The sequence below is a fragment of the Phaethon aethereus genome (assembly GCF_964289735.1).
Source record: "Phaethon aethereus genome assembly, chromosome: 5".
Taxonomy (NCBI): domain Eukaryota; kingdom Metazoa; phylum Chordata; class Aves; order Phaethontiformes; family Phaethontidae; genus Phaethon; species Phaethon aethereus.
The window spans coordinates 3,535,067-3,549,139 of NC_138579.1; the positions used below are offsets into that span (position 1 = coordinate 3,535,067).

The following is a 14,073-nucleotide window of genomic DNA, read 5'->3' on the forward strand; positions in this document are numbered from 1 at the left end:
CAGAGACATGGGCTGTCCTCATGGGCAACCCCGCTACAGAGGCTCTTCCTGCTCCACCTAATGGCCCACTACAGTCCTGGGAGACCCTCACGTTGAGACTGGCACCAGCCCCTCTGCAGGCTGTTACTGCTCAGGTGAACAAACCTTTACCGCGAACGAGGCTCTCTGCTTCTTTCTTGCAGATGGCTGTACCGCACCAGGTCTTACCAGGCACCGTAACTCCTTTATTTGTGAGGCTGAGAAGTTGTGGGCTGGCAAAGGCAAACATTTCAAACACTGGTTTCGCACCACACAGCTGTACCAGTGCTGGTCTTGCAAGCAACACGTTGCCTGTTTTATCTTTGTCATTAGAGGCTGCAAGTTCATTCAATGCAGACAAGCTGCTACACATACAAGGGGGGTAAAACCATACCACACCCATCAATCATTCACAATTCAAATCTTTGCTTCGCTTCATCTGCAATCATTTTTGCGATGGCAAGGGAGGAGGTAGCAGCAGGAGAAGGGGCATTTCTGACATGAAGAATTCTGCTTCCAATATCTCCACTGCCTCCATCGAATACAAAGTCATCTACCAAATTTCCGTCACTGTCCAGTGCCTGAGCTCTCACTCCGGATGGACCCCTGCAAAATGAAGGAGGAGCTCACCATTAGAAAGAAAATGCTTTTCTGGTTTTGGAAAACAATTCTGTTCTGACCTTGTGAAGATGCCCAGGAAAACAGTAAGGCAGGCAGACTGTGGAGTCAAAGCACAGTCAGGCTTTTGGGAGAGCACAGGAAAGTTTAACACTTGTGAGGCAGAGCAGGAAATGTCTCGCAGTTGTTACCGTAAAACAAGAGCAGGTAGCCAAGCAGAGGATCTTCCGTATCTTTCCTGGTTGTGAAGTTACTCTCCTCCCCACACACACAAACATGCCCTGTCTTTTCAAAAGGGAAACCCTTTGTTTTCAAATAGCAAGCCTTGCCAAACATGAATTTCATGCCAATGGTATACTGCCTGAGCTGGATAACTCCTTTTTACCATGCTCGAGCTTCTGTTATTCTGGATTTTCTCCCTGCAAATGTTTGGACAGTTAAACCCACCTCCACATACTTAAATGCCTCATCTTTCCTCACAAGTCTCCTCAGTTCTTTAGCATTTCTAAACTCTTTTGAATTAGTTTCTCTCTCCACATAGTAAGAAGCTGAATACAATTTTATTGAGATGATTAACCTAAGTCAATATTCACTCAGTAGCAACTCACAGTCTGGCTTCCCCTCTGAATTTCATTAGTGTTTTGCTTTCTTTGTGAACTCAGATTATGTTCAGGCTACTGAATGTGTCATTAGGATAAAGAGACTTTTTCTTTTGAGTGAATATGTCACAACTGTGAATTTCAGCCTATGGAGAGTGTAGAAAGTCACACAAATATTTCTGAAACTTGCCTATACACAAGCAAACATAATATAAAAGGCCCTCCTGTAGAAAGTATCTAAATGCTTCCATGCTTTGGTAGCATATTTTGGTGGAGGAAGGAAGCAAGCTAATGCTAAGTAAGAGATTTAACAAGCTATTGGGTGTTACTAATAAGAAAAGTTTTCTTTACCGGAGTACATCATTGATGGTGACCTCAGGGATGAACTTCTGAAGTTGCTTCACCTGTGCGCTAAGGAAACAAGCTCTGTACGTTTCACTCAGGCCGTAAGACAAGTTTCTCAGCACAAGCTTCCATAACCCACTGTAGAGAGAAAAAAATAACTGCAGTAAGAACAAATCTTCCATAATAAATGCAGTCATGTCAAACTAACACTGTCTAAGAAGGTAGCAAATGCAACTGCATGGCAAAGTTCCATTCCCAACATCAGTAATCCAATTATGCTTTCTACTTGAGAAATATATGTTTGTCCTTCCCTCCTTCAACAAAACTTGTTTACCAAGCTGCAGCATTTACATTCTTTCTCTGAGAATTAACTCTGAACTCTAGTCCTTCCTACATCCAGGATTTTTCTCTGGTCCAGTCAAATAGCAAGAGACTACAAACCCACATTCATGAGGAAAGACAGACATGCCACTTGAGACTTTTTGCCACAATCATTCTGAAAAGATTGTCACACTTCTAAAACCCCTCAGCTTTCAGTCAATAAATCTTCTTATGTCTTTGCAAATCTTGTTTGCTTGCTTTGCTTTCCTCAAGTCTTTCAGTATAAAAATCTATAGACAATGATCAAGATGCTTTCAGCTCTTTGCTTTAATAAACTGCATTAAATTGAGCTGTTTGCCAGAACGCTGTTTTCCAGTTCCCTGACCTGTTTTTCAGACTCTTCTTGGATCCTCCCCAATATTTTCACATTCTCTTTCAAGTCCAATTTCTAAAATCGAGCACTTGTTAATGGTCTGTCCAGCCTCTCATAGAGAAGCAAGATTTGTCGTAACTTCTATGGATATTCTATTCATTTATGTTTGCAATTTTAGCAATGATTCCTAATTCCTATGACATGCTTTCTAAGACAGTTTCCCAGCCTGCATTCACGGCCCTTAACATAATTCCTTGCATTTGGACATTTTTGAACGTATATTGATGGTCTGATAACGTTTAACACAGCAATTCAGACCACTCTGTGCTCCTTCTTCCAAGCATCCTCTGCAGGTATTTTAATGAGATTGTCTAGGGTGATTAAAATACTACGCTGCATTGGACCAAAACCAATCCTGGAAGAGCTCCACTAGTAGCAACATGGCTCACCGGTACCTTCCGATGAGCAGCTACATTCTCGGACCAGCTAAGACATGTCTTGGTAGTTTATAAAAATTCAAATATTAGATCACATGAAGTCAAGTGTCTTGGAGAAGTCCACCCTTATCAGCACAACTGTCTTTAAGCACACCAAAAACTTGGCAAAAGCAGGCTTTTTGACAAGAACTAGCTTCCATGGAGTCACAAGCTGACATTTAAATAATTGCGTTCAGCGGACAAAAAGACAAGATATTACCTGTACATTACAGCATCTAAGAAGTCTCCAGTGCTGAAGTCAAACAATTTGTAGCCCTCTCGCTTAAAGGCCAGTACTGCATTAGGACCAAGCCAGACACTGCCATCCATTCTTGGTGTGAAATGAAATCCCAGAAAAGGGAAATGAGGATTGGGAACCTGAAGTGGGATACAACAGTTACTACAGCTGTTACAAACCAGATCAGAGAAACAGCCATGTAACCGCTCAAGTCAACAAACTCATCCAGGAAATATGGAAAACATTTGCGAGGAGAAAGTACAGACGTTTATGGTTTACTGTGTGAGAGAGTGAATAAAACAAACCAAAACACAGTAAAGCAGTTTTTCTCCCAACAAATGGAAAGAACTTTTTGAACAAACAAGTGAAAAAGGAAGTAAATTTGCCTTTCTATTTCCAATCACTACAAAAAAATTCAAGTCATATAACAACACAATTGGCTGCTGCGCTGGTTTTTCTGCTTATTAATTGTGCAGTAATAGCACGTAAACTAATTTAAAACACTGAAGAACAGAGCACGGCCAAATAAGACTGCTTCTTCAGTAAAAGCAAAACAAGCAACAGAAGAAAAAGTACACATCATTTCTCAGGATATAAATCAACCCACAACAAAACCAATGACACACCAATGTTATTTACCAGTAGTAATTATACTGCAATAAAATAGGTTATAAAATATTAGGAAAAACCCCACCATTCCTGTATTGCTCAAAACAACATGCAGCTAGCAAGCCTGATTAATGCTAATAATAAATATCTGCTGTTTCTTTTTCATTTGTAAATGGAATACAGTGTAATTATGTGCAAAGGCTGAACCAGAAAGAAGCTGTCTGTATGCTGATATAAATATTAAATAAGCACACCTCTTCATGAGCTGGCACTTCAAGATCTTTAGCTATTTAGAAAAGGTGACTACAGTGGTGACTGTGTATAGTCTGAAAATAAGCAAGTATTGGGTATTTCTCAAAAAACAGTATTGTTATGACTAAAAATTGCTTCAAGATATGTTCCTTTTCTGTATTCAGTGCACTGTTTTTCCTATTAAATATCTACTTTTAATACTTTCAAAGCTTAGTGCAACCACTCCACAAACTAGATTACATTTCTGGTAACGTAACAGTAAGAGTCATGCAATTTTCTAATCTTATTACCATATTTGGCCATAACAAGAAATTTCAAAGGGTACAAGCTATCCTCACACAGCCATGAAACAAGGCTGGAAGGTACCCTCACATCCCCTTGGGATGGGTCCTAAGACAGGATCCTGAATCATTCCCAGGTGAGAAGATGTCAGACAAACACTCAGTGCCCAGGGTTCCACAGTTTCCCTCAGGTGACCTGCTCCAGTGTTCAGCAGGCAAATCTAAGTTCATATTCAGAAAGGCAGTATTTCAAGATACTGCATGAATTAACTAAAATGCTGCCCTAGGAACTCTTTCTTGCTTCACTTTCTGTCTGGAATTGCTCCTCCTCATCACACTATTTGTCCATATTATACGGTAGAAAGCTTGTCTTCTTCCTCCCTCCTCTACTTTTTGTCAAACAAAGTAAAGCTAATTCAAAGATGAGGTCGAGAGGCAAATATCTAAATCCGAGCTTTGGGTATCAGCACACAAGATTAAACCCTATGTCTAAGTAATTCATTATTTGCTGTTGTCCCTCACTGACTTCTGAATACTGCCTACACATTTATTTTATAACATAATGAAAGAAGCCAGGCTTTTGTGGGCATGTGGCTAATCAGGCTAAATGTTTCATTCTTTCCCTATTAAAAAACCAAAAAACACAAACAAAAAAACCCGACTGGCAATAATTTCCCACATGGTACTTCTACATGTTCCACAAGAATTAAGAAAAACAAGCTGTCCTGTCAAAAACCAGCTGAATCTATGTCCACATGTTGTGCATCACTATCTGTAGTCTAACAGAAATAACCATGTAATATTGCCCTTATGTCTGTAGTTTTAGCAGTTCTCAGTACACTGCAAAAGACAAACATGAGAGTACATACCGGATAAATATTTCCTTTAACCATATAGCACTTTTCTGGTTTTAGCACCAAATAATCTCCACGGAAGGGTACAATACGAGGTTCAGGACTGCAGCCACTGATCTCAGAGAGGCGGTCTGAGTAAAGCCCTGCACAGGTCACAATGTGCCGACAGTAGATTTGTTGACCCTGTGGAAAAAAAACGAAACAAAACACACAAAATTTCAACATATATACTAAAAAAACACCCATCACCTACAAGCCTTGGGAAAAAAAAAATGAGTCAAGACCAGAAAGAAAAACAACCATATTTTCAAAAGGAGGCAGAAACATTTAATTGTGTCATTTAATTCTTTATAATATTCTTTTCATTCCTTGGAAGAGAACTATCCTAAAATGGCAACTCATTGGACAGGTAGGACTGGAAGAATCTTTATAGAAAAGGGGTAGGGAGGGGAAGGAAAAAAAAAAAAGAATAAAAGAAACATGTCATCGATTCTTAGACTACCAGTCTCAGAACATAGCCCCAGAGGTCCAGCTCTCAGAACACAGAGCCTCGTGCATCACACAGGCACGCTTACAGGACGTGGCAGAGGCCCAAGACATCAGTGTCAAAGACCCTCCGGCTCCTCCGGCAAACCAAGCATCTCCCCCCGGCACTCCCTCACCTCTGCGTCCTACCAAGCCCTGATGCCAGGCTGGCCTGCGGCTCCCTGGCCAGCTGGGCATTGCCAGAGGGTGCGCGATAGCCGGGGTAGCTGAGCAACCGCAACGCGTTGGGTTAAATAAGGCTGCTAACAGATTTCATCCGCACGCTGGGAGCCGTCGTACTACTGAACGGTGGTTTACCCAGAAAGCTACGCAAGTTCATAGCGCACGATTATGGAGAGCTGTTAAATATCGAAACGCCTTACCATCTAACTAGGTAGATAATAGTTTGTGGCTTTATTTATTTATCTATTTAGCTCACAGTATTTGTTTTTAAATTCTACCGTTTTTTTCTGCAACTAAAAATGTTTCCTTTAGAGAAGTACCAGTAATTGGTGAGAGAATCTAACAAATTTTGGAAGCTACTTTTTAATGAAAGAACAGAAATAGAAGAAAAAAGCAGCAGCACTAACTTCAAAAAATACTGGAGGGGTTGCAAGGTTTTTTTGTTTGTTTGTCTTCCCCGTTCCAAAGAAGAGTCCAGATATTCTCTCCTGATGGTGGAAAGGTTACAACCACACTTCCTGTGCAGCGTTAACTGGCTTGCAGGAATGACATCAGTCTATGCGCCTGTTGTACTAAGTTAGCTTGTGGCTTTCTGAGTATAAAATGATTCTAAATGCCTCCTTATCATTTTTATAGATGCCAAAGACCAAAAGCAAACATGAAAAATAGGTGTTTCTCACCAAATGAGTAAGTCATAAAAGCAGTCCTCAGAAACAACAAGCATCAGAATATGCAAATAAGGAAGATAAGGGACATACACAGTTTAATGTAAGTCAGGCAGCAGAAAGCTATACTTTCATTATTATTCCCAGAACACAGTAAAATCTGAACATGCTCATTGTTAAGAATTGATTGCAGTTGTTTTATAGAAGCACTCCTAGATGACAGTGATCATGTTACTGAACAGCAGCTTTTTAACTTTTTTTTTTTAGAGAGCTGATTAATCCACCAGGACTCCATAAAAATTCTTAAGAAAAGGAGAAATAGCTTCCTATTAAGCAATTAAATCTTCAGCTTAGTTCTTACCTTTGAGTTCCTAACAATGACTGGGTATTTCAACCCTGTAACAGAATTAGACACGAGAAGGAATTAATAGAGTATGTAACAGAAAACTGACAGAACAAGCAGCTTGTCATGATTAAGGTTCTTCCACTGGAAGATCTCCAAGCTATGGAGCAACTACTGTTGGACATAACTGATGTTGTTGGACATAACTGTATTTATGAATCAATAGGGTTGTGTTTTTAATATGTGTACCAGCACAGATCCAACCTGCCTTCCAGGATAAACAAAAAGCACTATCACAAGAATACACATGCAATATTCATCTAAATCTGATTTTAATAGGAGAGAACAAACTAATTCCTCTCTTTTACTGTTTTCTTCTATCAGCATTAAATGTTTCAGCTGAAGGGTGACCTGCCTGAGAAAAAAAACTGAGCTTGCTCAATACCCTAACATAATCTTGCCTTTTGTCTCATCCCTGTGAGACAGAAAGGTTCAGAAATGTCACTTCAGTTAAAGCAAACAAAATCTCTGGCAGGACTGTAGTAAATGGAGGGCAAAAAACTGCCTTACCATCTTCACTTTCTGAAGAACTTTCTTTAGCCATCTCCATGTTTGTAACTTCAAAATCAGTCAAGATCGTCCCACCTGCTTCCTGGAAGTCTTCAGCGTAGGACTGGGCCACTTGTTTATAATTCACAATGCCAGTATATGGAGAATCAAGGGCCATCAGACCCTGAAACAGTATTAAGATACAGAAGAGTGAAGGCTGTGTGTGGACTTTGGTCTTCAATACAGAGAATATTTGACCTGGAATAATGTGCATTGCTGTTGAGAGGGGAGTACCGCTGTCTCCCCATCCCTGGCTGCTTGTTCCTAGTCTCTCCATGTGCCAGCTCCAGTGTTCATGTTTGCTGACAACCAATATGGCGAAAACTACTCAAGGTGGATTAAGCGACCATGTAACTACAGCATAAACAAGTCTTCTCGACAGAGCACTTAATGATAAAACAGGTTACCTAACCTTGTCTTCAGCCAATCTGTACTTATTTTTCACCACGCACTATGCAATTCCACCTTCAAATGGTCACTTGGGAGTTCTACCTGATGCATGGCTCTTGCCAATGCCTCCTGCGAGGCTAAAAGGTATGATCTAGCCAGGTCTCAACACTAACTGCCTTGCACATCAGAGAGAGAGGTCCCCTCTGAGTTAGACAACAGCCTGTACTTGCCCTAGCAGAAAGCGAGGTTCAGGTCCAGTGCGTAGCTAGAATGTTTGATGTTTCTCAAAGACGTTTTACTATCTTTATATAAAAAAGGCTCAGTTTCTCACATAATTTTTATCATCCTAGATGGCATCACAATATTTTCCTAGTTCCAGCTATAAAATAAAGATAGTAAGACTGCTTTATCTCAGAGAAATGCTGCAAGTGTAACTACACTAAAAGACTGTCAGCCACTCAGATACTACAATACTAGGGGCCATTTACATGCCCAAGACAACCAGAATGCTTGGTAAAACTGTATCTTACACAAAACCTTTCTCTCCATTTGACATACAGTGCAACGTTTTATAACACCACTCAAGTTCCCTGTACTTACGAGGAAAGGACTTAGCTCAGGAAACCAAAACAAATTAAGTAAGACCCACCCCAATCTACTCATTTGCATAAGTAAATGCTCAGCTGGATCTTGAACATGCAAAGAATGTTTTAAGGAGCGGATACAAAATGTTTATGAGAAAAGAAGGAGATTCCTCTCCAGAAATCTTTTGTCTGTACCTACAGCCACCGATAAGCAATGAGTCATGCAGCTACACTAGTAGCAAGCTGCCAGATGAAACAGTATGGGGAATATATATCCAGATTTTCCTCTCAATCAAAGATACGCTAAACAAACAAATAAATCTGTAGTCCATAAACTACTGACATTTCTCCTGCTGCGAAAATAAACAGGATGAGAAGTGCTACATAACAATCACGTGTGTAGGAAGCAACTAGATTGAAATTGGCTTGATCCAAATCCGCACTTAGAGATGGGAAGGAATTTTCATTGCTGCATTATCAAGCATTACTGTAAGTTAAATAATTTTGGTGGGAAGGAGCAGAATCATCTTAGCATAAACTCAGATATAGCAGCTCTGACCCAGGCAAGGGGAAATCTGCATATCAACCACAAAAGCATACAAGCAAGTATCTGCAAGGAGAAGGGGAAAAAATTAAAGATTTTAAAAATGTAAAAAAATCACTCATTGTCATTGGTGAAAGAACTGGGTGGTTTTTGTTTCTGAGCATATACATCAGGGAGGACACCTCTGTGTAAAGCTGAGAAAAGGATGAAGTCAGAACAAATTGTAGGTTCTGTCCATTTGCCTATAAATTCAGTCCTGCACAAGGTCTAAGAAACTATAAAGTCTCCTACTTTGCCTCAAATACTTCTGATTCCTTTTGTAGGCTGCATTACTTGCTCTCTAGTTTGTGAATGCTGGCCCGTATGAAGCAGCCAGCACATCATTTGCAGCTAGTGCAGCAGCAGCTCTTTATGACTTCAGAGAGCTGAGGAACTGACAAGCAAGGAAATGAGAATAGCTGAGCAGGAGAAACCTGAGGGGAAAGTGTCACCAAGATTCTGCAGGATCACCTTATGTTCTGTTAGACCTGGTCTGACATGTATGTAATAGCCAAATGCATATGAAGGATTGGGCTGAACTAAAAAGTTCCAGAAATAAATTGATACATTTATTTTTGTTGAAAATTATATTTCTTCTGGGTTTTCAGGCTCTTTTGAACTTGTCACCCATGCAAATTACCTTAAGGCCAGAAACATATTTATGTTAAATTAAAAAATAACATCACCTGAGAAACTGAGTTCTTATATGCCACATAAAAATAAGCAAACTCCTTACCCTGCAGAAGGGCTCTTTTGCTTGTATTTCTTTTGCTCCAATCAGTTTCAGACCTCGGACGTTGTTCTGCAGCCCTCTTTCATACAGAGCTTTGAGTCTTGGAATTTCATCTTGTTCAACAGCTACAATTAGCTTTGGAAAACATAACAAGGCACACCAGTGAGCAAAACATACAAAGCCAGTTCAGGTTTGGCATCAAGCCCAAGCTAACAAGCAAGCAATAGTGAATGAGTGAATAGTAAATTATAATTCAAGGAGGAAAAAAATGTGGTTTGTGCCATTAATGGCATAAGATTCTATAAATACCTACTATTACTGCGAAAGCACTGATATATTAAGGAGAGTGAAAAACAAGCGTTAAATTGTAGCTTAAGTTACTATCAATGGATAACATTTGCTAAAAGTACCATGAGACTATGAATCTGAATGTGAAAGAAGAGAATATTATTTTTAAAGAACCACTGGGATGCTTCCAAAAATAAAACTGAACTTAACCCAAGATGTACAAATCTCAAACAGTCTCAATATGAGAGTAAGGACACGTACTGACACGGTGTCTAAACTGAATTGCACCGGCTGCACTTCATCTTACTGTGTAGTTAACTCACAACTATCAAGAGAGGTTTATCCAGACTATGAATTAGCGGTGCCAAGTTTGCACAGACCATACTACTGCCAGGCCCAGCTCAGGTCTGACAACACAGGCATATTTGCATTGAGAAGGCACCAAGTTCTCCAAGCCTGGGGCTGCTTTATGTAAAGCCGCAACATCATCTTCCCTGAAATAAATGCTGCTGTAGAAGGCGATGCAGAAGGACACAAATTCAGTGTCAGCAAAGGACCAGCGACGCTGCTGGGTCAGTGCTAGCCCTGCCCCAGCTTAAATTGACTCCTACAGATCAAGTCTGCCGTCTGGGTGCTTTGAGTTGAAAGCAGGCTTGTAACGTCAGGTGTATTGCTGCACAAATCCACAGTGCCATCTCGTGACGCACAGCGTGAACACAACAACCCTGAGCACAGCCAGGCCAGGGCAACCACCACTCGCCCTGGTGCAGGGCCCATCAACGCTGCCACATCCAGGGATCTCTGCTCTGCATCCCAGAGCCGGGAGAGCGCTGCAGCCAGCTCCCAGTGGGTGCTGAGCTACGGGGCCTTGAAGTGGTGCTTGCCACATCAGGTAGGGTCTGCATTGCACTTTTAAGAGAAAGGCTCAATGCTGTCCAAGATGTTTATGAGCATCCTGGAAAGGGGCAGGGCGGTCAGAAAGTCAGATGATGGTTTAAAGTGCCTCAAGGTGGTTCAGACAAGAGCTGACCATAAAGAACTGCAGAGGGACCTTCTGAGCCGAACCAGCGACTAACAAAATGGCAGATGAAATTCAATACAGATAAATGTGAAATGATGATCATAGCAAAAGCAGTCTTAGCCTCATGTATAAAATGATGGAATCAGACCCCAGATATGGAGAATTACTATTTAGGCCCAGAAAAAGAACTGATTCGAGTTGCTGGAAAGAAGAAACACAAAAAGGCACATTCATCCTGAAGGTAGTAAGTGTAGCAGAAACTCACCTCTTGGGAGAAAGACCACAACCAGGCCTGTGCTATACATTGTAACATACATTCTACAGTCTCAGTTTTCAAAGGTAAAGTAAGAACACACAGCAGTTCCTATACCTTTCCACACTGTTTATATGGTATTCGCTTCTGGTCACAGTACTCGTAGCAGAGGGCTGCACCCTGCACACACAGCTTAGCTTTCAGAGATCCGGGTTTGTAGTAAATTCCACTGTGAATCACACCACTGTTATGTCCACTCTGGTGATGAGCTAAATAGAAAGAAAAATATGTTCTTAAAATACATGTTCCCGTGATTGGTTCACACCTTACTTCAGCTGTCAGAACAGCAAGAAATTTGAGATCCTGTCCTGAATCACTGATACAAGAGATGCTCAAATAAGGTAACTAGTTGCACAGCAGAGTTCCTCCCTTGGTCTCAAAAGGCTAGAAAAATACTGACACAGCAAGCTCTAGTTAATAATAAACTATCACAGCTTGCAATGTGTTGAATCAATGGGGTGGGGGAGAAAAAAACTAAAAAAACCAAAAAAAACCCCCAAAAAACCCAAGTTTTTCCTCCAAGAGCTACAACTGCAGGCCAATCAATACAAACTTTCTACACATTAAAATTAACTTTAAAAAATTCATTTTTTTTAAATTAAATGCATGCTTAAAGGCCTCATCTAACATAATGTCTGTGCAATCCTCAATTTCTTTGGAGGTGCTGGCAGGCCTGGTAGGCTTTTCAAGTATTTGTGATCTGGATTAGGTTACTATTTCCTCTTTGTAACTAAGTACAATAGAAGTGAAAAATATCACAAACATTTTTACTTAAGTAATTTGGGCAGCTTCTCCATCTTAAAATATTGAGTCCCAAAGGTCACCCCTGCCTCACACTCCCACAACTTGTTAATCACTTTATATGTGCCCTGTCTTGGAGACAAAAAGCCACTTCGTGTCACACATGTAACAACTCAAGAGCGATACATAGCCAGGTGACGGAGCTATTTACAGCAAGATCTTGGGCTCACAGGTCTTACTTTGCGTTAGCCGTTGATGTGATCCCTTGGGGTTGCTTCTGCCCACCCTGAGTGACTGGGTATCTGCATAAGCACGTGGTGTGAAAAGACTGCTTATGATGAACCTGTGCTCGTACCTCAGCGAGCCACAAAAGCTTTCCAACAATGAAGCAACAGGGCTCATTCTTTCTTATTTCGAAGCCAGGACAGAAGCCCAGGTACGGAGTCCCTCAAGATCTCCTGCGTAAGATGGCAACCATTTTACTCTGGCTAATGCTGGGTCAGTAACTAGTGATATCTTCCCAGTCATCCCTCTGTTTAGTTCTTTACCTTCGACCCCTCATGCAAACGGCAGCACCATGCACAGGGATATCCAGAAACACGTGGCAAATGACTGTGGTTTAGTTCTGGCAATTAACAGACAGGTGTAGACTTTGCCCAGACCAGTGAGTCCCAAACATTTTTAAGCAGCTCTACTTCCCGACCCTCCCTCTCTACCCAACAACCATCACTGTTTGCTGTTCACTCTTCTCCTCATGCCCCACCAAAAAGCCACCCCAGCACCATTTCTCAGCTCATCCTCTCTACCTCCTGTTCCGTGTGGCACTAAAACCTTATGCCTTTGCAACCTGCGCTGCTCCTTACTTGCGTTGTTCACCCTCCTTGTCCTTTTCCCTGAAATCCCTGCTGCTGCTGGAGCCCCAGACCAGGAAGAGCTGCTGCTTTCGAGCACTGAAGCAGCAACGTTCAGCCCTTCTTAAACTCTTAACTTAAAGTCCGAGCAGCGAAGCACAGACTGATGACAGCTCCGTTTCCCCGCTGAAGGATGTGTCCTCGGGCAAAGGGAGGAAGAAATCCCCTGTCAGGGCAAAGCCAGCAGCGCTTGGGAAGGAAGATGCTCTTCCCAGGGTGGAATCCATCACCCAATTCAGCGACAAGGGCAGGTGCTCCTCCACTCCTGCTCACCAACCCAAAAACTGAGCTTCCCTTTACACATTTGTTCGTGAAATATTGAGGCTTTGGCGAGCGTGTGCTTCGGTCAAGATCTCTGACAGACTGACGCCAGGTAACCCTGAACACACGGGCGAGGGAGATGCACCGGCACCATACCTAGCTCCTGCTCCTTCTCCAGCACTGCGAAGGCGAGCGAGGGGTGCCGCCGGACGAGCTCCCGGGCGGAGGCCAGCCCCACGATTCCCGCGCCCACCACCGCCACGTCGAAAGTGCTGCACAGAGACAGACACGGCCGTAAGCCCACCTCGACGGCGCTCCGGGGGGCAGCCCGCCTCCCGCCCCGACGCCGAGGGGAAGGCGACGGTCCGGCCTCCCCATGGCCGCCCTCCCGCCGTGAGGGGAGGGCCGAGGCGGCGCGGGCAGCACCCTACACGGACACGCCGGGGAGGCGGCGGGGCTCAGGCAGGGCCGCCCGCCGCTCCCGCCCCGCGGCCTCACCTGCGCTGGCGGCGCTGGGCCCGCCACAGCGCCTCGGGGCCGCCGCCGCCGCCCGCCCGCCACCGCAGCAGTGCGGCCGCAGCCGCCGCCATCTTGGGGGCGGCAATACACACCGGGCCGGGCCCCTCCTCCGCGCCCTGCTCCGCGGCGGCGGTGAAGGGCGGCCGGGAGAGGGCTGGGCCAGGCCGGCCTCCGCGTACGGTTTGCCTGCTTGGCCCTCGGGGGCAAGCTGGAGGGGATCCCGGGAGGGCGGCGGCGCGGCGCGGCCCCCGGGCGGGGTGAGCGCTGTGGCGGCTGTGGCGCCTCCCCTCAGGGCGCCCGTCCCCGGGCTTCCCCTGCAGCCGTTGCTCCTGCTGGGCTGACAGACCTGGTTAGGCCTTGAGGGGAAGACGGCTACGGGCCGCCCGTCCTACTGCTTCGGGAGCTGGGGTTGACGCTCCA

General features: G+C 43.5%; 1 protein-coding gene across 1 annotated transcript; it reads right to left on the reverse strand.

Moving 5' to 3' along the window:
* Nucleotides 1-428: 428 nt before the first annotated feature.
* Nucleotides 429-7,427, reverse strand: L2HGDH (L-2-hydroxyglutarate dehydrogenase; the record flags this gene model as incomplete). Its single annotated transcript, XM_082000360.1, has 6 exons — nt 429-624; nt 1,587-1,718; nt 2,971-3,128; nt 5,000-5,167; nt 6,719-6,753; nt 7,271-7,427. The coding sequence occupies 6 exons, from the start codon at nt 7,425-7,427 to the stop codon at nt 429-431; spliced, it is 846 nt and encodes a 281-aa protein (XP_081856486.1).
* Nucleotides 7,428-14,073: the final 6,646 nt, after the last annotated feature.